The sequence below is a fragment of the Gorilla gorilla genome, chromosome 7, assembly GCF_029281585.2.
Source record: "Gorilla gorilla gorilla isolate KB3781 chromosome 7, NHGRI_mGorGor1-v2.1_pri, whole genome shotgun sequence".
NCBI lineage: Eukaryota > Metazoa > Chordata > Mammalia > Primates > Hominidae > Gorilla > Gorilla gorilla.
The window spans coordinates 69209874-69234792 of record NC_073231.2 but is presented as its reverse complement, the minus strand read 5'-3'; the positions used below and the strand labels follow the sequence as shown (position 1 = coordinate 69234792).

The following is a 24919-nucleotide window of genomic DNA, read 5'->3' as shown; positions in this document are numbered from 1 at the left end:
TAATTTCCATTCAATGGTGGTTTTACAGGTGTTTGCTCTCCTGCATGCTTGCAAATTTTCAAAGTAAAATTTGGAGAGCAAATATAAACAGATTAGGATGCTGATAACTGAAACACATGCTTTTTGTTCTTTCAAAAATGTTATGATGAACATACAGAGATAAACACACATGACAATTGTATGATACTCTAGGAAGGCAAATAAACATTTCCTTTATTTAAAAGCAACATAATTTAGTATTCAGTATTATCCCTTCAAAAAGGATTAGGAATTTCTTCCAAGATGTGAAAATGCTATCTAAAAGTAACATTAACTTAAAATTTTTGGTACTACTGAATTATGAGATAGTTTTTATTATCATATTTACTCATCATAATTTTTTCAAATCATTAAAATATTTTAAACATTTTGAAAGGAAGATAATTCTATATAAGGAAAAACTGTAAATCTAAAATCAAATTAATACTCCAGCAAAACTGACAGCTAATTTAATTCTGTAAAGCCATGTTTCTGACCAATAACACATCAGAGATACACGGGCATGAAAATCTTCTAAAGTGCCTTGCTTGAGACAGTTTTTCCAAAAAAGAGTTAAAATTTTTTCTCAGTAAATAATACATTTAGATGTTTTACAGAAAATGGCACAATTTTCTGCAAGTGCTTTTGTTGCCTGGGATCACTGCGAAGCTGCAGAGCAGCTTTAGCAGCACCAACTTCCTCATTTCTTAGTTACAGTGTTTACACCCAGCCTCAGGCTGCAGTGACCGGCTCAGAGAAAGACATGAGCAGTGAGACACAAGTAGACATTTGCTGGGATTCTCATATATTAAAAAAGTTTAATCTCTCTTCCTCATGAGGCATCAGAAGAAATCCATCATTTTCCCTGGATGGGGCAGTATGAAGAGTCTGGCAGAGAAGTGTTGCTAACTGGAGGGGAAAACATGACGCTGTTGGGGTCCACTAGGTAGAGCTAAGGATGAATTAAAGCTGGGAGAGGCCCGCCCATCCTGAGAGATGCAGATGAACTAGGCTCTTGGCGAAATTGCTTGAGCCATTAGGTTCGTCTTAGTCAGCATTACTTCTAAGATATTTATATCTACCTGAGCAGTTTGTTTGTGTTTTTATTTGTTTGTTTTGGTCTATTGTCACCAAGAGAATCTAACCTGACATTATACTTTTTAAAAAGAAAGGAAAGGAAATGAAGGGGAAAAAAAGAAATTTTCGTTTTTCTTTTATCATTGCCTCCTCATCCTTTTCGTCTATGAATTCTTCCTAATAATGGCTTCAGCAACATGAAAACCCAGCAAATCTGAAGCATTTTTATTTTTAACAATACTAACATGGGAAGCTGTCCCCTGTCCTTTTATCCACTATTCATGTAGGTTTACTAACAATAGTGTATACTTATAATGTTACATTTTGCTCATTTGATAATTCCAACATTCAAGCTAGAATTCATAAGGGTCAAAGAAGTAGACATAAACTGTATAAAATGGTAAATGAGAAATATATACAAAATTCTTACTCATAATTCAATACATTCAAAATATATTATATATATTGTAACTAAAACAGATGATATATATGCAATAGTAGTTAAATAGGCAAAGTTTGTGCTGAAGTCATTTCTATTCTCACTATACTTGGGGGCAAACTGAAGTTTCTCCTATATCCTAAAACTATGTTCTGCATTATTTCAGAGTGTAATAATTCACTAATTTCCAAAGATCTTAAACAGTAATAGAAAAAGACAATTAAAAATTTTTCACCACTTATATCAGTTCTTTTTTTCTGAAAAAAAAAATTGTCAGATAAGCCAATGACAGTAAAATTCTATCTATTAACATGTACAAACATTCCAAAAATATTTTCACTTGAGATTAGAGTGTGGTCTTCCAACAACAAATTTATGTTGGTTCTGCAACAATCAAAGCTAAGAAGTTCAATCATCATTTTTGATTCAACATTTATTCATTTTGGAAATAAGGTATTAGATTATTGCCAGTGAGCTCCAAGAATACAGTCATCAGCTGAGAAACATCCTCACAGAATCCAGAAAAATATATTTACATAACAGAGATGTATGGAAAATAAATAATTTGATAAGAATTTTATGTTGACATGTTTCATTAAATATTTACGCATCAACCTATGTATTTACACTGATGATGTCATTTTGAGAGAGATTGTGCCCAACTGTAAAAATAAGACATAAGCTAAAATGATTTTTAAACTATAGAAAATGGATTATACATAATCTATAAGACTCCTTCTAAGGGCAAAGCTTCTGGAGTTTTGAACTAAAAAACACATTTTTAGAACATTCTTCTCAAATGATAATTTAAACTTTGCTTTAAAATCTCAAGGCTGTTAACCAAAAGCGTGTTAAGCTCAATGTCATAGGACAGAAATGTGAGTTTTGACTCAGTTATGGAACGCTCAGAATATTAAGCTTATTTGTGTAGTTAGAGAATACATGAAATCATAAAACTAATCTGAAAATTCAATGAGGCACTTATAGAAATATTTTGTAAGACAGTATACAAAAGTAAGATATTAAAAATTACTATCAGTAAGGTGTTTGGCAAACAAACAATGATCAAGAAATGTGTAGAATAAGTGAATGACTATAGATTATCCCTTATTTACAATGGTTTCCCTTTATGACAGTGCAATAGCCATCAATAGCCATATGCAGTCAGTATGCTTTTGACTTACAATGGGATTTCAACCAGATAAACCCATTGTAAATTGAAAACAGTGTAGATCAAAAATGCACTTTCTACTTACAACATTTTAAATTTATAATGGGTTTATCAGGACATAACCCCATCATAAGTTAAGCAGCACTTGTATGTAAATTAATAAAAGTAATCAATGCATAAATAATTGCATGAAAATAAATTTTGGAATTCTACTTCTGTGATATACCAGAAGAATTGAAAGCAGCTACTCAAAGAGATACATGCAAAGCAGTATTCATAGCAGCATAATTCATAATAGCCAAAATATAGAAATAACATTGAACAGATATGCCACACTTAAGCAAAATATAGTATATCTGTACAAAGGAATATTATTTGGCATTTGAAATGAAATTCTGATACATGTTGCAACATGATGAATCTTAAGAACATTACCCTGAATGAAATAAACCAAAATGAAGGTGAAAATACTGAATTATTCATGAAGTATCTAGAAAAGAAAAATTCATGGAGACTGAAAGTAGAATGGGTGCTATCAGGGGCTGAGAGTGGGAGGAATAGAGGATTATTTAATAAGTATAGTTTTTGTTTGGGATGATGAAAAAATTCTAGAAATGGATAGTGGTGATGGTTGCACAATATGGTGAATGTACTTAATGATACTAAACATTAAGTACTAGGCAGTACTTAATGATATTAACATGATTAAAATGGCACATTTTATGTAATATATGTCTTACCACATTTTAAGGAATAAAATTTTATCACATATTGGACAGCTGTCATTATTAGCTAGTTCTCTTTTTTTAAAAACACACACACACGCATAAAGTAAAAATGCTCAAAAGTGCCTTTATCATATTCATCCCACTAAATACAACTAGAAATCTTGGACATTACATATAAGACAAACTAAAAAGCCTCTGAAAGGTAGAAAGCAAATCTCCTGGGAACTTCAGGGCCCAAGATATGACACAATGGTAATTTTCTAGGTTTTCTTTTTGCTCATTTATTTCAAACTTAGAGATGAACAAGCAAAAGCCTAGAAAATATCAATGAGTACAGATGACAAAAAGTCCAAACAAATAAGGGAAGAAATAAGTCTAGCAAGACAGAAAACTTTTAGAAAATAATAACTCTATTCTAGCCAAACACTACAGAAGAAACTATGGTTGCACTCCCACTCATTCCATTAAAAGTCAGCTGGGGATCCTAGATCCTCACACTTGTGAGGCTATATTGAGGCACCCAACACCCCCATAGCTGTGTTGTCAGAGAAGTAAAGTAAGCAGCTGGAATTTTCATTCCCAAATGGTGATAATAATGAAACCCGCTCTGGTATCAGTACAGACCACACAGAAAGCCTTGACCTCCACCCAAACCAGCAATGAAGAGCTGTCCTTCCTGCTCCCCACTGGAATGGTGTCAGAGGAGAACCAGTGGATAGTCAGTATTTTAACTAATATGAAGCAGTGATGATGCCACCCCCACTACATGGTATCAGTGCAGTTCCTATGGGGAGCAATAATAAAGCATTTATACCCTCTTGGCAAAGAAATTATCAGTGGAGAGCCCGCACTCCCAACTCCAACTAGAAGTAACAAGGAATCTCACCACCATGTGGGAATCAATGGAAGCCACATGGGAAAACTAGACTCCTACCTGCACCTGACAATAACAAGGCAGCATTCCTTCCTTTGACAGCAATGTAGGAGGAAGTCAGCTAAAACAGAAAATTCAAATAAGATCCAGGATCTCCTCTCCACCCAAAAAAATAATGTCAAAGTCTTTACCCCCAGTACCTCAGAATGTGACTATTTGAAGATAAGACCTTTAAAGAAGAAATTAAGGTAAAACAAGGTCATATAGATGGGCCCTAATTTTATAAAATTAGCATCCTTAGTATTTCGAAGAAAATGAGATTAGGACACAGACACAGAGTAAAGACTATGTAAAGACAAAGAGAGAAGACAGTCATTCTGTCAGCCAAGGAAAGGGGCTTTAGAAGAGGCCAAAATTACATTTCTACTGTAAGCCGCCCAGCCTGCGGGACTTTCTTACGGCAGCCCTAGCAAAGTAATACAGATGACAACAGCAAGATGACAGAGACGTTAGGATTATATAATAGAGATTTTTAAAGAACATCATAAAAATGCCTCAGGAAGCAATCACAAACAAGCTGGAAATAATTTTTTTAAATCAGCCTTAAAAAACAAATAGGAAATATAAAAAACACCCAAACAGAAACTTTAGAACTGAAAAATACTTACCTACTGAAGTAAAAAAAAACTCAATGGATGGGTCAGTGGCAGGATGGAGAGGACAACAGAAAAAGAAGTGAACTTGATGAAGAGCGGTAGATATTACTCAATCTGAACAACAGAGAGAAGAACATAGACATTAAAATATAAACTGAGTCTCAGGGACATGTGGGACCATAACAAAATATCTGGTATTTTTTTTCAACACAGTCCTAGGAAGAGAGGAGAAAAAAAGGATGAGGCTAAAAAGTCTTTAAAGAAATAATGACTGAAAACTTCCAATTTTGGCCAAAGAAATAAATCTACAGATTCAAGTTGCTGAGTGAGCCCTAAACAGGGTAAATTCAAAGAAATCTAAATCAAGATACTTCATATTCAAATATCAGAAAACTAAAGGAAAAGAAAATCTTGAAAGCAGTGACAGAGGAAAGAGAGCTCGAAGAATCATAGGTATGACAGCAGATTTCTCATTAGAAACCACAGACGCAAAAGGAATTGTTACATTTTTCCAGGGTGAAAGGAAAGATTTGTCAACCCAGAATCCCATATCTAGCTAAAGTACTCTTCAGGAATAAAGGGTAAACCAAGACATTCTCAGATGAGGGGAAATCAAGAGCATTTGTCAACAGCAGAGCTATTTTGAAGGAATGGTTAAATGAAATTCTCTAAGGGGAAAGAAAATAATACAAGAAGGAAATATGAGGTGTCGAGAAGAAAGAATAATAGAGTAAAAATCATGGATAAATACATTTTACCTTTTCTCTTCAGCATCCTAAATTATGGTTGATAACTGAATAAAAAATAATAGCATTTTCTGAAGTAATTCTCAATGTCTGTAGAGAAAATAGTTAAGACAATTATGTTATAAATCAGGGAGGGTAAAGGGACTTAAGAGAAGGAAAGATTTTTATACTTAAATAGAATGATACTTGAGGAGAATGTGATAAATTATGTATATCTATTTAATACCTGAGCACCCACTACAAAAGCTGCACAAAGACATAAGAACACTAACAGATAAATCAAAGTAAAATTCTAAAAAATGTACAAGTAACCAACAGGAAGGTAGAAAAAAGAGAAAGCACAGAAAAGGGAGAAAATAAACAGAAAAAAAATTAAAATGTGAAACTTAAACCCAATATATCAATAATTACATTAAATAAAACTAGTCTAAACACACTGATTAAAAGACAAGGTTGCCCCTGAATCCCAGCACTTTGGGAGGCCAAAGTGAGTGGATCACTTGAGGTCAGGAGTTCTAGACCAGCTTGGCCAATATGGTGAAACCCCATCTCTATTAAAAATACAAAAATTAGCCAGGTGGTGTGGTGCACGCCTGTAGTCCCAGCTACTCAGGAGGCTAAGGTAGGAGAATTGGTCGAACCTGGAAGGTGGAGGTTGCAGTGAGCAGAGATCACACCATTGCACTCCAGTCTGGGGGACAGAGTGACTCCTTCTCAAAAAGAAAAAGACAAAGATTGGCAAAACAGATTTTAAAATATGACTAGCTATATGCTGTCTATAAGAAAAACGAGTTCAAGTAAAATGATATGAAAGTAAAAGTATGAAAAAAGTTAGGTCATGCAAACATCAATCAAAAGAAAACAGGAATGGTTCTATTAATATCAGATAAAGTAGGCTTCCAAACAAAAACAATGACTAAAGTTAGGGAAGAATATTTTATAATTATTTTAAAAAGGTCAGTCCACCAAGAAGACATAGAAATCTTAAATGTATGCATCAAGAAACAGAGCTAGAAAACATGCGAAGCAAAAAATAGAACTGACGAGAGAAACAGATAAATGCATAGTTATAGTTAAAGATTTTAATACCCTTTTCTCAACAATTGATGGAAGACCTAAACAGAAAATCACCCAAGAAATAGAAGAACTCAATAACTTCATAAAACAACACAGTCTAACTCACATTTTTAGAACACTGCTCCAAAAAACAAACAAACAAACAAAAAAACTCAATTCACATCCTTTTTGAGTTCCCTGAGAATACATATCAAGATAGATCATGTCCTGAGCTATAAAGAATCCTCAACAATTTAAAATATTGAAATCATACAGAGTATATTTCCTGAACACACACAAAAAACCAATAGCAAAAAGATAACAGGAGAATATCTAAACACTTGGAAACCAAACAACGTACTTACAAATAATCCCTGAGTCAGAAAATCTGAAAACAGCTAAAAAAAAATCGGACTAAATCAAAGTGAAAATACAACATCAAAAATTAATGGGATATAGATAAGGTAGTATAGAAAGGAAAATCTATCATATGACATGCTTACATTATAAAAGAGCAAAAGTTTTGAGTTAATAATCAAAACAACCACTTCAGAAACATAGAATACAAGAGCAAAATGAACACAAAGCAAGAAGAAAATAATAAAAATAAGCAAAACTTAATGAAATTCAAAACAGATAAACAACAGAAAATCAGAGAACTAAAAAAAAGCTGATTATTTTAAAAAATTAATAAAATTGAAAAACCTCTAGCAAGACTGACAAAGAACAAAAGAGAGAAAACACAAATACCAATATGAGAAAATCACTACAAATCCTGCAGACATCAAAAGGATACTAACAGAACACAACAAACAATTCTACACATATATATTTGACAAATTAGAAAAAATGGACGACTTCCTCAAAAAGCACAAACTATCAGTTCACTCAGTGTGAAAGAGATAATGTGAATAGTGCTATCACTATTTAAAAAATTGAATTCAGAACTTAAACATTCTTGAAAAAGAAATCTCCAGGCTCATGTTGTGTCACTGAGGAATTTTATCAGACATTTAATGACAAATTTAATACCAAATCTACACAATCTCTTCCAGAAAAATAACAGAGAAAGAATACTTCTCAACTCACTTTACAAAGTTAGTATTAACACGATACCAAAACCTGAGAGATAGTAAGAAAAAAGGAAACAACATATCAATAACCCTCATGAATATGGATACACAAATTGTCAAGAAAATATTAGCAATATATTTGAGCAATATATTTAAGAATTATACTCCATAATATAGGGAAGTGTATTTCAGGAATACAAAAGTAGTTCAATATTCAAAAATTAATGAATAAAATCCACTCTTTACATATTTATGTGTGTATATATGCATTTATATATGTATGTATTTGTGTATTTATGTATATAGAGAGGGTGGATTTTATTTATTACTTTGAAAAGATCAATATAATTGAAAAACCTCTGGCAAGACTGACAAAGAACAAAAGAGAAAACACAAGTACCAATATGAAAAAATCACTACAAATACATATATTATATATATATAAAAAATCTATCTATCTACATATATATATATATATATATATATGATCAGGCTAAAAAAGAAGTTATATAGTCACAGCAATAAATAAGGAAAAAACCTTTGACTAAATTCTATGCCCATTCATGATCAAAGCTCCAGGAAAATAGAACTGTAAGGAAATTTCCTTAACTTGGTAAAGAGTTTGACAAAAAACCTACAGGTAATCTTATCAGTAATGGTTTAAGACTGAGTCCTTCCCTCTAAGGTCAGGAGCAAGGCAGGAATGTCTGCTCTTACCACTCCATTGGAAGATCTAGGCAGTGAAACAGATTGGGAAAAATAACATACAAATAAGAAAGAAAGAGAAAGAAGGAAAGAAAGAAAGAAGGAAGAAAGAAAGAAAGAAAGAAAGAAAGAAAGAAAGAAAGAAAGAAAGAAAGAAAGAAAGAAAGGGAAAGAAAAGAAAGAAAGAAAGGGAAAGAAAGAAGGAAAGAAAGAAAGAAAGACAGTGAGAGAGAGAGAAAGAGAAAGAAAGAAAGAAGGAAAGAAAGAAAATATATTCCTGTTTACAGATAATATGCTTATGTATGTAAAACATTTCAAAGAATCTACCCCCCAAAATAATCTTAGAATTTAAAAAGTGAGATCAGCAAGGTCACAGTATACAAGGGAATATGAAAATCAATTACATTACTAGTTTCTGGCAATGAAAATGTCAACACTGAAATTATACTAAAAAGCAATACTCTTTGCAGTCACTTGAAAACAAAATACCTAGGTATAAACCTACCAAAAGCTTTAGATAATGTTTATTTTAAAACTATAAAACACTGATTTTAAAAAATTAAACAGATCTAAATAAATGGAGACTTACCTTGTTCATGAATTTAAAGTTTCATAGAGTAAATATGTCATTTAGCCCCAAACTGCCGTACAAATTTAAAACAATCTATAAAAATTCAAGCAAGACTTTTGTACATGTAGACAAAATTATTTTATGTTTTAATGGAAAGGCAAAGAATCTAGACTAACTAAAACTTTTGAAAAAAAAATAAAATGGAAGGAAACTGTCTACCTGTCTTCAGGATGTATTATTTAGCTATAGTAATCAAGATTATTTGGCAAAGGTGTAAGCATATAGGTAAATGTAATAAAATAGAGAGCCTAGAAATAGACCCGCAAAATATAGCCAACTTATTTTTGACAAAGGTGCAGAAGCAATTCAGTGGAGGAAAGAAAGCATCTTAACAACAGGTGCTGACGCAACTGAACATTCATGGCAAAAACACGAGCCTTGATCTAAGCCTCACACCTTTTACAAAAACTAACTCTATGTGGGTTGCAGAATTAAATGTAAATATGTAAACTATAAATCTTTTAAGAAAAAAAGTCAGGAGAAAATCTTCTGGATGGATAGGCAGGAAAAGAACTGTGAGACTTGACACCAAAGGTGTAATCCATAGAAAAGAACTTTGATAAATTGAACTTCATCAAAATGAAAACACCTGCTCTTCAAAAGACCCTGTTAAGAAGACTAAAAGTAAGTTACAGACTAGAAGAAAATATTTGAAAAGTACATATCTGATAAAGGACTAATCTCTAGAATATATAAACTCTCTAAACTTAACAGTACAAAACCCCACAATCTCATTAGAAGTTAAGCAAAAGACATGAGCAGACATGAATAGAAGATAAACAGATGGTAAATGTTCATGACAGATGTTCAACATCATTAGCCATCAGAGAAGTATAAACTAGAACTGCAATGAGATATTCCTATACACGTATCTGAACGGCTAAAATTAAAAATAGTGACAATGCAAAATGTTGGCAGGGGTACAGAGAAACTGGATCACATACTGGTGAGAATATAAAATGGTACAGCTCCTCTGGAAAACAATTTATCAGTGTCTTTAAAACCAAACATCCAATTACCATATAACCCAGCAATCACACTCCAGGATGTTTATTCTAAAGAATAAAAAATTTAAATTCACCCAAAAACAGTTGTGTAAATTTTTATTTATGTGTGAAGCAACGTTAATCACCACCATAAAGATTTTAATTCTTAATAGCCAGAAACTGGAAATAACTCAGATGTCTTTCAATAGGTGAATGGTTAAACAAACTGGTATATTGATACCATGGAATATTACTCAGCAATAAAAAGTAATAAACTATTGGTATTACGCAAAAACCAGGATGACTCTCCAGAGAATGATGCTGATGAAAAAAGGCTTTTTGTCCTTGTGACAGTTTGCTGAGAATGATGGTTTCCAGTTGACGAGTTATTGGGTGCAGCACACCAACATGGCACATGTATACATATGTAACAAACCTGCACATTGTGCACATGTACCCTAAAACTTAAAGTATAATAATAATAAAATTTTAAAAATAAATAAACAAATAAAAAGAAAAAAGGCAATCACAAAAGGTTATATATTTTATGTTTCCATTTAAATAACATTTTTAAATAAAACTGTGGAAATGGAGAATTGACTGGTAGTTGCCAGGATTTGAAGAAGGGGTGGGCAGAGGGAAGCAAATGCAGCTATAAAAGAGCAATATGAGGGACCTTGGGTGATAGAAATGTTCTTTATCTTGACTGTATCAATGCCAGTATTCTGGTCATACATTGCATTATATTTTTGCTATATTTATCATCAGTAGAAACTGGATAAATAGTAGATGTTATCTCTCTGCGTATTATTTCTTACAGTGGCATGTGAATTTATAATTATCCCAGAATAAAACATTTTATTTAAAAAATGTCTGTTGAATGAATGGAGATTGAAATGAATGAATAAGTTAACTGAAATCATTTTCCCTGTAACTGTATCTAAGTCCAAATTCCATTCTCTGGAACTACTAAGATTAATTTAATCCACTTTATCATACAAAACTAATTTGTTCCGCACATCTGCTCATTAGACTTTTGAATATCATGTTCCACCAAAGTCATCCATTCTACAGATTAAAAATACAGTTGATGTAAATAATAATTTATTTAACATGTGTAAGTACCAGAGACTGCATACCATTGCCTGGAAGACAAAAGTAGCTAAAAAATTCCTTGATACCAAGTAGCTTATCACTTTGTAGAACAGAAGGATACAACAGCTATATGACAAACTCAAATATTGAAACCAGAGGGAGAGAAAAAGAAATAACGTCTCACATGTGAGAAATAACTCTGGTTGGGGAAATCTAGAAAAGTTACATAAAGGATGTGAGCTGCTGGCTGTTCATGAAATAGATGCATAATAGAAGGCAAACTCCATAGATACTTTTTTGCATAATTAGCAAATATACAATGCAAAACAGTGCTGAGTCTATTTCTCCCTCTCTTTTCACAAACCTGAAAAGGATTCTCTCACTGTGGACCTTACCCTAGTGAGTAGGCAACAGGCAGAAAGGTGGCTGATTAGGAGAACTGGTCTTGAGTAGCCTGAAATCAAAGAAAAATCAGGAAAGAGGAAGGAGTGAGAAAAACGTCTGGAGGAAAAGAAATCTTGTAGCCTTGGATCATTCTGGTTAGGGTAACAGTATGACTGATTCCAATCATCTGTAAGGTTGACCTTGTATTACCAAACAGCTTCATAAAAGCATATGCTTGGGAGGCCAAGGCGGGCAGATTGCCTGAGCTCAGGAGTTCAAGACCAGCATGGACAACATGGCAAAACCCTATCTCTACTAAAAATACAAAAAAATTAGCTGGGCATGGTGGCATGTGTCTGTAATCCCAGCTACTCAAGAGGTTAAGGCACAAGAATTGCTTGAACCTGGGAGGCGGAGGTTGCAGTGCAGTGAGCTGAGATCGCACCACTGCACTCCAGCCTAGATGACAGAGTGAGACCCTCTCTCTAAATAAATAAATAAATAAATAAATAAATTTTAAAAATTAAAAATTAAATTAGAAAATAAAACATATGCACCAGAAAAAGAAATGAAATAAGTTATCTTCGTGAGAAATTCATGAAAGCATAAAATTAGGTATCAAAGAGTTTGAGTCAAATTGAAACACCCGTGTTCATCGGGGATACTGGCTTGCAATTTTCTTTTCTTGTAGCATCCTTGCCTGGCTTTGATTTCAGAGCAATTCTGGTCTCATAAAAGCAGTTTGGAAGTATTCCTTAATATTAAATCTTTCGAAAGATTTTGAGAAGGATTGGCATTAGTCCTTGAAATGTTTGGTAGAATTCAGCAGTGAAGCCATGAGGTCCTCAGCTTTTTTGATGGGAGATGTTTCATTACTGATGCAATCTGCTTATTCATATGCCTGTTCAGATTTTCTATTTCTCCCTCATCAATCTTTTTTTACCTGTCACAGAAAAATTTAATTACATGGAACACATGGGAATATATTAGGATTTTTTTAAAGCAGGTTACAAAATGATATAATTTTTTAAAATTTATGTGTATGTATAAAAAGTTTACTTTTAAGTTTCCTATGGAGCTATGGACTGAATTGCATCACCTCAAAATTCATATGTTGAAGCTCTAACCTCAAATGTGACTGTATTTGGAGATAGGACTTTTATAAAATAGAGTTAATGAGGTCATGGGTTGGGATCCTAATCCTACAGGATTATTACAAAGCACATGTACTGAGGAAAGAGGGTGGCTGTCTGCAAGGAAGAAAGCACTCACTAGAACTTGACTATGCTAGCACTCTGATATCAGGCTTCCAGACTCCAGAACTGGGAGAAAATCAGGGTTTGTTGGTTGAGCCATCTAGTCTATGGTATTTTGTTATGGTATCCTGAGCCGATCAAGATATACAGTAAATGTATGTTATTCTCATGACTAGAAAAAGATCTTTTCAGCAACAGCAACAACTTTGAAAGGCTCTGACAGGTAAATTTTATTTAAAAAGTGTTGCACACAAAAACACTTGTCTATATTCAGGGTCATAGAGTTCTTTTGAAGGACAATGTTATGATACTTTATAAGAAATCCTACATTACCTTATCTGATGCTTAGTAACACTGATATTTATCACTTATTACTCCCTCTTACTCTTGATTTTATGATTTGAGCAGATAGAATGTAAAATGATGTTTTTTTAATGACTTCATCAATTATGATAAAATTATATGCTTTAAATTCCTCAAAAGTAAGACACTACAGTTATCCTATGTTAAAGCAGTCTTTTGAAATTAGTCTTATGTAACTAGAATGACCACATGCTTGATTTGCTTGGGACAGCCTTGGTTTATACTCCATACTGGCATAATTGTTAGCAGTGCCAGCTTTCACTCTCAAAAAAAAATCCTGGTAAACGATGGCTGATCTACACATAATCAATTGCAGAATAGGATAGTTACATTGAAGGAATTTTATAAATGTAGTGTTTCATCTGGGGAAGGAAATACCATCTATCACTAAAATCTGAAAAATATGGTTGTCACAGTATATAATATTCAATTATTTAAATATTTTTCTCACAGGGAACCAAAGTAAATTTTGTGAGTGAATTGAAAAGTACTAAGAACAAGGTGCCAAAATATTTTTTAGGTGATTGTGTTAGTCCATTGGCATCGCTTTAAAGGAATATCTGAGGCTGGGTAATTTATAAAGAAAAGAGTTTTATTTTGGCTCCTAGTTCAGCAGGTTGTATGAGGAACATGGCGCCAGCATCTGCTTGGCTTCTGGTGAGGGCTACAGGAAGCTGACCATCGTGGTGGAAGGCAAAGGGGGACCCAGCATCACATATGGAGAAAGGAAGCAAAAGCTTCCTTATCAATCTTGAAAGGTTGCATGTTTCTAGAAATCTCTTTCTTCTAGGTTATCAAATTTTGGGGTGTATAGTTGTTCATAGCAGTTTCATTATCTTTTGCATTTCTGTGGTATTAGTTGCAATGTCTCCTCTTCCCTCCTCAAACTTCTGAATCTCATTCTGGACATTTTGACTCCAAATGCATAGGACATGGTAACTTACTATTAAAATAATAAGACAGAAAATAAATGAATAATGTTCCTCTACTATATCAGTTCATAGATTTTATGAGGACAGAGCCAAATCTTTTTTGCTCACCACGACATAACTAGAGCCTAGTATAGTACTTGCATGGTAGGTGTTTATTACATTATTGTTGGATGGATGAATAGATAAATAGATGGATAGATGGATATTAGATAGATAGACTGTTGCATGGATGGACAGATGGATGAACACATGGATGAAAACTAAAATTTCTTAATCAAAATATGCTGACAAAGTAATTATATGTCAAGATTATAAAGTAATGCTACCTAATTTTCACAAAGAGAAAATAGTTGCCAGTACAGAGAGAAAAGATAGACGTATAGGAAGGCTGGATGAGTCACCCAAAGAGGACCTTCCAGAGGTTCCTCAACATGGCCTACAAAATGAATTTAGTCAGAGCATCTAAATATATTTTATTCTTTTGGAAACTAATTTTCCCTATCCAAAGTCATAAAAAAATCAATAAATAAATTAATTAATAAGATATGTTACTTCCTTGAAGATTGGGCTATTTTTCTCAGGTAGTCAGCATATTCTTTCCTTGATGGCAAATCTGTACAAGATGACAATCAGGATGCTTGATGAAAACGGATTCAGAGCTAGATGATGCTAATGCTTGTTCTCATTGAGTTATAATCATTTGATGCAGCTATTTCTCTAAGTGGGTAAACCTGCTGAGTGACCAGTCCACCCCACTCTGTAAGTCAGGGAATACTTTCCCAGGCAGGGTAGGAGAGGTGTCACTGCTCTTCACTCCCACCCCAGACTGCCTGCTCTGCTTCTGTTCCTACAATTTTTCTTAGAAGGCCCTGGTATTTTCATATTTGTGTCCTTGGTAAAATTAATTGCTGTTTTCATCTACTCCATATATAAAACCTTACAGGTTTGTTGCACAGATTACTGACAATGTACATCTCTAACAACATAGTAGGTAAAAATAAGTGATCTGTTATGTGATCATCAGAGTCATGCAGCGGGACGTATTTTCAGGAAGACACAATATCCCAGCATAATACAGTTGCCAAGAGAGTATGTGAAGGTGGCAATTCAGAAGGATATCAAATGCCACATCCAGGAACTTTAGAACTCAGAGTTTGAGGAGGTGATTGTCATGAAGGCTGAAGATGTAAATAAAGTTGAATCTTATATGTTCTGTTAACGAGATTTTACTTCATCCCAAAAGCAATGGGAGCCACTGAAGAACTCTAAGAAGAGTGGGCTAATCAAGTCTTTTTTTTAGAAAAGATGACTAGTCGCCCTTCAGAGATTTAGAAAGGGAAAGATTTGGACAAAGAAATAAAGTTTTGTACAGGCAAGGGTAATGGATATGGAAGATAGAAGGTAAGGCAGCACAATGCGGGTAGATTGGAGGGGAATAGAGCAATGTTAGCCTAGAAACTTTAGGACTTAACAACTAACTAGACCCAGCAGGAGAGAAAATGGGAGAAGGCCAATATGATGCACAGATATTTAGTTTGGATGACTGTATGAGTCTGTCATCATTTCACAAAATAAGCACATTTGAAGAGGAAAGTAAGGAGTGCGTTTGAAGGGAGAAAGATAATGAGTTAAATTTTAGTCACGTTAAGTTTGAAGCTCCTGTGGGACATATCAGTGGAAATATTGAGTTAGAAATTGCATGTGTATGGATTGGGAAACATAAAAGCAATCCAGGCTAGAAATAAAGATTTGGGAGCCAGGAGCATCTACATAATGACTGAAACCATGGAAGCAGATATGTTCCACCTCAGGGAGGTGTAAAGTGGGAAAAGAGAACAGCACATGGGCAAGAACTCAGGGTGAAGGAGTCTGAGCAGGCAGGTCAGCAAATGGCACACCAGGAACATGCAATGTCACTAACACCAAGGAGATTAGAGGGTGAGTAGTCAATGGAGGAGACCATGAAGCCTCATGAAACATAATTAAACACAGAATGGTGCCATATGTTTAACAACATGAGTGGCCTTCATCAAAAAACCTTTAGTAGAGTGGTAGGAATGAAGGTTGGTTTGGAGTGAGTAGAAGTAAGTAAGAGCTAACTACACAGATACAGAAAGCTTGGCACACAAACCCTCTTCCCCCATGATTCGGTCCTTGTCAAACTTGCTAGCCTTATTTTTCGTTATGCTCCATTCAGGCCCTTCCATCCATTCATTAAAAGATACTTGCCATAACACAAACATACCAGACTATTTGCTGAGTTTTCTCACAACCCTCTTGCTCCTTCCATCGAGTCCAACCCACCGCCCACCCCTTGTGGCTCTCCAGATAGATATGGCCCCTTTTCTCTTTGAGCTCCTACTGCATAATCCATCCTGGATACTAACCCAGGATGTGCTTGATTGTGATTGCAACCTGTACCTCAACCCCTGGAAGCCCCAGACCTATATGAATGTGACAGAGTGCAGAAATGGCAAAAAATTCCTCCCATCCCCGATTCACACCCCTTTGCAAGGTGATTAAGCTGCTTCATCCACCAAAATATGGAGCCTGTTTCTCCAGTGCTGAATCACATCTTGGTCATGTGGCTTAACTGGCCAAATGGAACACTAGCAAACTTGACAGAAGAAAGGCGTGGAAAGCACTCATCCCTGATTATGCTAGGGATAAGATCATTGTGTAAACAAGCACAATCTAGTAGGCTAGAGAAAGAGAAGCCACATGGAAAAGAAAAGGATCCCAGCTAATACTGAGAAATTGCCAGCTATGTGAAAAAAGTCATTCTAGACCAGAAGGTCTGAGCCAGCCTAGACAAAAAGAACTGACTCATTAGTCCATGGAACAATCATGAGAGATAGAAATGCTTGATTGTTTTAGGCCACTAAATTCTGCAGTGGTTTGTTTCACAGCAAACACTGAGAGAGTGGACAAGAAACCACAAGGAAATTGCACTCATTTTGTTAAGATTGTCATTAAAACCCAGGGAGTGAGAGATTTCAGAACTGGTGAGAGTTGTGTCCTTCAAGCTTACACTATTAAAGGTCACATTCTTCAATGGCACTTACTTGCCTAATATTTCAAAAAAAATCTTTTTATCTATAGGATACAATAGAAATAGGGCAGACTCCCAATAAATTCAAAGAAACTGGAGAGAAATGGAAAACACCAATGCTGAGGATACAATTGCAAGTGACGCATTCAGCCAATAGATTAATCTAAGTAGGTGAGTTTGTGCAAAAGGAGCAGCATTTAGTAATAGGAGTTCAAAAGGACAAAGCTGCTCAGAGCTGGGCTAGTAGGAAGAAGCTATAATTCAGAGAAAATACTAAACTTAGAGAATGATAACCATGGCCAGAAACAGAATCACAGATTTGAATATGGAATAAATTTCCTCTTTAAATGCTAGCATTGATGCCTAGTTTATCGTAAACATGCACAGAGATGCATCAGTTTTTTGCCCCATGGGTAATTTGAAACTTGTGAAATTATCAGTGCCCTTAAGTAACATGACTGTTATCACATTTTGTATTACAGTGATTTGATATCATTATCAATGCCCGTAAGTAACAAGATCATTAAAATTTGGATGTCAAGATGTTTCTGAATAAATAAACTTCATTTTTGGAGTTTATCATTAGATTAAGTCAAATGGTTAAAAATAATGAACATTGCAAATGCTATTCTTAAGGGTTGCTAAATCAAAGAAAAGAAGCTAAAATTTAAGTGTCTGCTAAACCAAAGAAAAGGAGAATTTTGCTCTTAGATCTTCAATAAATCTTAGCTCTAAAATTCAGCTAACATTAAATGAATCACTATACCCAAAGATATTCTCAAACAATTGTATTTTTTTAATTTGAAAGCACAACTTGTCTTAAGACATTTCAATTTATTTTTTCCCAAGGGGATCAGAGATACATTTTGGATCAAAACACACTAGAATTTCAGATGAGTTTACAAATGCTTGTGTCTTAGAGGAAAAGCTATGCTATCCTTTGTGTTTGGCAGGGTAAAACTGCAATTCTGTGGTATAGTCAAATGAAAATTAACCTCCTGAATATACAAGCACTATAACTACCTTATGTAATATAAATACTTGTAACCTTTGGGAAAATGCACGCTATAAATAATTGATAAATACACATGTTGAAACAACAGAGGCATTTAATAGTGTTATAATTCCTCTCTTAAGAATAATTAACTGAACATAACTGAGAGTCTTAATTAAGCAAATATCACGCATTTATTGAGTACCTTATGTTCATACATTTATTCAACAAATATTTAATGAGTAGTTCCTGTGTTCTAGATACTAATTCTAGATGCTGACCTATGTGATAAATAAGGAGAGCATGGCCACCCGACCTCACAGAATCCAGTGGGGAAATCAGAAAATAAATAATTTAACAAATAGATGAGAAAAAATAAATTTTTGTGGTATATGCAATAAATGAAATACACAGGGCACCATGTTAGGGAGAAAAAGAGAAGTATTGGTTGGCTTAAGGTGATTGCTAGAGGACATGACATTAAAGCTGGGACAAGAAAGGGAAAATAGCCAAGGAACAAACAATAAGCAGGACATGCCCAGGGTCAGAGAGTAGAAAGGCAGTGCTTACCATATTTGAAGAAATAAAAGAGCAATGGATCAAGTATAAAGAGCAAAGAAAAGATATAAGAACTTGCAGGTACTGTATGCATTGAATGGGTCTTCTAACTCACAACCCTCTTTCTCTGCAAAATTCCCTGGTTTGAAAGGCAATGGTTACTTGGCAATGTTATTGAAAACATGGCAAAATTTACTGCAGTGGGCACATGAATGTGTTCACCATGTACTGCTTCACACATCTGTTATCCTTGCCTTTTAAATAACATGTCTTACAGGAGCCCAGACTCTTTTTTCACTTAATAACTAGTGTTTTTAATTGGCCAGAGCATTGATTAGAAGTTGTGTGAAATGATTTTTTGTTCTCACTCAGAGCAGAGAATACATTTGTGTGTGTAATTGATCCAAGCCTCTGCAACATTGAACATCTGTCTTATTCAAAATTAATTTGCTGCTAATAACTGTCATTTTACTTATTTCTTCATTGAATATTAGTGCTAGTAATGAGATTCCTTCTAAATTGATATTTGAAAAGCCATAAAGATTCTTGTTTTGTTTTATTAATTTGTTTGTCTTACTGTAAGGGAGTTACTCTTGACATGCCCATGAGTAGAGAACTACAGAGCAGGATTGAGATGAAACACAGGGAGAAGGTCAAGCTCCTTCACTAACAAGGAGCAGGCTTTGCACACCCCCAAAGTTTGAAGGATCCTTAGTAATATGTAAAATATGGAAATAAAGAATGGCATGCACCTGGGCAAGTGTTGTGGTTTTAATGTTCCATCCAAAATTCACTGAAATTTAATTTCCAGTGTAACTATGATAAGAGGTAAGACCTTTAAGAGGTGATTAGGTCATGAGGACTCTTCCCTCATGAATGGGTTAATGCCATTATCACAGGAGTGAGTTGGTTATCACAGAAGTTTGGCCCTTTTTCTGTCTTGTGTGTTTGTTTGTTCTTCCACTATGTTGTGACACAGCAAGAAGGCCCTCTCCAGATGCAGCCCCTCAGTCTTTGAGCTCCCAGCCTCCAGAACCATGAGTCAAATAAACTTTTCTTTATAAATTACCCAGTCTGTAGTGTTCTCTCATAGTAGCAGAAAACTAAGACAGAGAATTGGTATTGAGAGGTGGATCTGTTGTTCTAACAGATACCAAAAAATGCAGAAGTAGCTTTGGAACTGGGTAATGGGTAAAGGCTAGAAGAGTCTGGAGGAGCAGGCTAGAAAAACCCTAGATTGCCATGAACAGAATGTTAAAGGTGATTCTGTTAAGGGCTTAGAAGAAAGAAGAATCTGTAGAAAAGGTATGGAATGTCTTAGATATTAAGTGGTCATGGCCAGAATGTTGATAGAAATATGGACAGTAAAAGCCATTCTCATGAGGTCTCAGACAGAAATGAAGAACAAGGTATTGGCAGCTGGATTAAAGGTCACCCTGTTACACAGTTGCAAAGAACTTGGCTGAATTGTGTTGGTGTCCTAGGACTTTATGGAATGAAGAACTTAAGGGTTATTAACTAAGATGTCTCATGCGAGAAATATCTAAAGAGCAGAGCACTCAGGTTGCTGCATGGCTACTTCTAACCACATGCATTGAGATGCTAGAGGAAAAAACTTAAAGATGGAATTTATAATTAAAAGGTAAAAAGCAGAAAGATTTGGAAAATTTGCAGGCTGGCCATGCAAAGAGTGAAAAATCATGTAAAAGAGAGAATACTACAGGTGTGCCCAAGTGACCATTTGCTAAAGAGGTTAGCGTAGATAGTGATTCAGGTGCTATTCATCAAGTGAACAGGAGAAAGACTTCAAAGGCATTTCAGAGGCCTTCAAGGCTGCCCCTTCCCATCACAGACCCTGAGCTCTAGAAAAACAGAATAGTTTCAGGGAATGGGCTCAAGATACCTTCCATGGACTTGCTGCTCAGAGCCACATTGGGTCTCTGCTTCCTGTGTTCCAGCACAGTGCATGCCTCGGCCAACCCCACCTATAGCCTAAGTGGGTTCCTGCAGTGTGCATGCAGTAAGCCTTGACAGTGTCCACATGGTATAAGTCTCCAGGCTCACAGAATACAAGAGCTGTGGGAGTATGGCTCCCTTCACCTAGATTTCAAAGGATGTACCAAATAAACTGAGAACCCAAGCAGAAACCTGCCACAGGTAGAGCCTCCACAGAGAGTGCTCACTAGGGCAAAGCCTAGTGGATCTGCGGGATTGGGGCTGCCACTGAGACCCCAGAGCTACAGGGCCACCTATAGCCAGAGTGGAAACTCCAGCCTGGGAAGGTCACAGGCATGAGACTCCAACCCAAGAGAACTGAAGCCTGGCTGAGCCCAGCAAAGACATGGGGTCATGGCCACCTGAGGCTTTGGAGACCCAAATTCCCCAGTGTCCAGAAGGTGGCAAATGGAGTAAATGATTATTGTGGAAGTCTAAGGTTTAACATTGTTTTCCCTATTAGATTTTGGATTAACTTAGGGCCTCTTGCTCCTTTCTTTTTGCCTATCTCTCCCTTTTGTAATGGGAATGTCTATCACATGCCAGCACCATTGTCATATTTTGGAAGTAGATATCTTGTTTTTTTTTATTTCACAGGCTTACAGCTGGAGAGGAATTTGCCTCAGGATGAATCACACCTTGAGTCTCACCCATACCAGATTCAGATGAGATTCTGGGCTTTGGACTTTTGAGTTTGTGCTAAAATAAGTCAAGATTTTTGGGGCCACTGAGATGGAATAAATGTATTTTTGTATATAAGAAGGACATGAGTTTTGTGAGGCGAAGAGGCAGAATGCTACAGTTTAAATGTTTGTTTCCTCTAAAACTCATATAGAAATTTAATTGTCACTGTGATGGTATTAAGAGGAGGGACTATTAAGAAGTGATTAGGTCATCAGGGCTCTGCCCTTATAAATGCAATAATGCCATTATCATGGGAGTGGATTAGTGATTGAGGGATTTCAGCCCCCTTTTTCTCCATGTCTGTATGCTCATTTGTCCTTCCATCATGTTAGGATACAACCCCTTGATCTTGGACTTCCCAGCCTCCAGAATGATGAGCCAAATAAACTTTTTTAAAACAAAATTAATTACCTAGTCTGTGGTATTCTGCTACATCAGCAGAAAATTGACTAAGATGGTATGTCAGATTTGTTATGAAAGGTTAGGCGAGCAGATGGAATTGACTGACCTAAGAGGAAACTGAAACTTTAGGACTCAGTAATTAGCAGAGCTGTGGGAGACCTCTGTGTTAGGCTGAGGTGTCTCAGCTGAACACAGGAATCTTTGAGGCTCTTGACCTGGGTTTAATAGGAATTTCAGTGGTTTTGGGAGATACTACAGTTGTATAAATTTGGTCAGAGCTAAAGATTGGAATGGTGTCTTCTCTTTAAGAGAATAATTAACTTTTTAGCAGTATGCTTAATCTGCAGATGAACATATTTGTAGGAAAATGTTCATTATCGCCTTAACATTTTTTTTTTTTTTTTGAGACGGAGTCTCACTCAGTTGGCCAGGCTGGAGTGCAGTGGCGCCATCTCGGCTCACTGCAAGCTCCGCCTCCTGGGTTCACGCCATTCTCCTGCCTCAGCCTCCAGAGTAGCTGGGACTACAGGTGGCCACCACCATGCCTGGCTAATTTTTTTGTATTTTTGTAGAGACGGGGTTTCACTGCGTTAACCAGGATGGTCTCCATCTCCTGACCTCGTGATCCGCCCGCCTGGGCCTCCCCAAAGTGCTGGGATTACAGGCGTGAGCCACCGTGCCCGGCCCATTATTGCCTTAACATTTTTTTAAAAAGAAGGTTGTAGCACTCACTCTAGCGGAGATAAAAGCCCTTGTAGTTTGTTTCTTCAGCCTTCAACATAACCATATCCAATCATGACCTCCCAACATTCAAATTACCAAACACCAATGTTTCTGAGTCAAACAGGCAGTTGTTTAAAATATCTTTATTCCCATTTACCAATAATACACAAAAACCATGACAATTGTCAGTGATCATATTTGTGACCTAATTTTTCAGAAATTTGGTCCTTACCCAAGTTTATTAAAGTTCCTAACTGTAATGTGTTCACTGGCTTTGGAAGGTCTTGGATGGATACTCTGTTGGCATAAAGCTCCTTTAGCCAACAAACAAAAAAAAACCCTTTTCTGTGTGTATGGAATTTTTTTAAATTACTGAGCAATTAAATTTGAATGTGAAATATTGGAAAACTGTTTTGTTTTTATTTTTCTCCAATTTAGAACTTGTGGCAGGAGAAATGTGCATAAATATTTGAATGTTTTCAGATGCACAATCTATTGAAAGCAATAATTTATTGCACTTAAGACATGTTCATATGTGAGTTTTATATAAAGGTTGAAACTGCTTTTCACGAAGGTAAAGAATTATTTTAATTTAAAGTAAACACACACAAAAAAGGCAAAAATAGTCAAACAACACCATAAGGCATTGTTGTTTTTTCTTATAACTTACAGATATAGCAAATTTTCAAGTCCTTCAAAAGCATTTCTGGAAATCTTTCTGATGTGGTTGTTGTTCAGCAGACTGAAAAAGCAAAAACAAACAAATAATTCCCAAATGAGAAACAGACTCTGCAAACATTAAAATAGTTCTGCTAAGTATAGTGCTTTACACAACAGAAAAATATTTACTGACATGGTTCACTAAATTTGGAAATTTATACTTTAATTCCCTATTCAAAAAAGTGATATAAAACATTAATTTGTCACAAAGACTTTTCAAAAATAATTTATATTTATTAAATTACCCTAAAACACTCCTAAAACAACACTGCAAACCAGAGGTAAAATTCTTGTTCTCCTGAAGCATATCATCTAAAAAGAAAATTATCAACATAGTCATGGTAACAAAGGAACATATTCCTAAACAGATGGAGAGTATTGAACACTCAGGCTTAAGCATCTTCCTTGGAAAAATAAATATCACAGATATTGACACACAGTAGACTTTCATTGTGTATTTGCTAAACTGTCAAACCAAGAGTCAATTACACCATAGGAAGTGAGGCTCTTATTATAGTAGTATCCAGTGGTCCAAAAACGATTTCTAAAAAATCCAGGGAGAAAAATAACAGGTGGCAGAAATAAATCGAATTTGAACCGTAAAACAAGTTACAGAAAAATCAACTTTCAGTAACCTTGAAAGCTTCAGTAAAAGCACCCTGGCAAATGAAAATTATAAATTTTTTTCTAGTAAAAACACTTAAAATTTCTTTCAAATTTAAATTATTATGGCATGTCTAAATATAAAGGGAAAGTCTGCTAATTAGATTGGCACACACGTTCCTGAATATTCTATAATGTCTAAAACCCTCAAAGCTTCTAAAAATCTACTGTCAAAGTCCAATGCTGGAGGATTCACTTTTAGCATATTATAAAATATTTGTTTTGTGGGGTTTTTGTATGAATGATTAGGAAAACAGAAGTGTTTTGGCCACTGGAGCAGGTGATTATTTCAGTTATTATGCACAATTTCACAGGCAGCCTAGAGATCCCCAAGCTCATCTGTTCCTAACTGATTCACTGTAGGCCTCACTGTTAAATTCCCCAAACAGCATCTGAAGTGGCTGACACCTCACCTATGGCACCAGAGCCATTTCTCACCATTTGTGACTGCCTAGTGTCCTGGCCATTGGGAGGCAGAACAACCAATCTACAGCTTGCATTGGAGGTGATGCCATACAGAGATAATGTCAATTTTCAAGGATAATTCTAAGCTTCAGTCAATGAGCCATTCAACTTTATAGTCCACCATGTGTTCAAGGAATTTTTAAACAGGCTGAAAGCAATATAAGTAGTTAATGTGTAATTAATACCAGACACAAACTTTGTCCTGGGAGAATTTGCTGTTTAGGTACTCTCTCATTCTATTGTTCAAAATCAATTAATGCACTTCTGTTAGGTCCCCAAACCACCACCATGCAAATATATTTACTTGAAGAAATGACTATTCTGTCCACCTTAGTCTATTAAATACAAAATGCACCAATGCATGTAGAATAAACTATACGTGTGTATACATACATATGTGCATGTGTGTATGTAATTTGCACGTCTGCTATGATGCATGTGTATGTGTGGTATGTGACACATGTATATAGTCT

The 24919-nt window shown here is 35.3% G+C and overlaps 1 protein-coding gene across 1 annotated transcript in view; it reads right to left on the bottom strand.

Moving 5' to 3' along the window:
• The window catches only part of PXDNL (peroxidasin like), a 508880-nt gene that overhangs the window by 254233 nt on the left and 229728 nt on the right, over positions 1-24919 (bottom strand). Inside the window, exon 3 of the mRNA XM_055349261.2 lies at positions 23269-23340. Coding sequence (XP_055205236.2) covers positions 23269-23340 — 72 coding nt within the window. The remainder of the gene's footprint in view (positions 1-23268; positions 23341-24919) is intronic.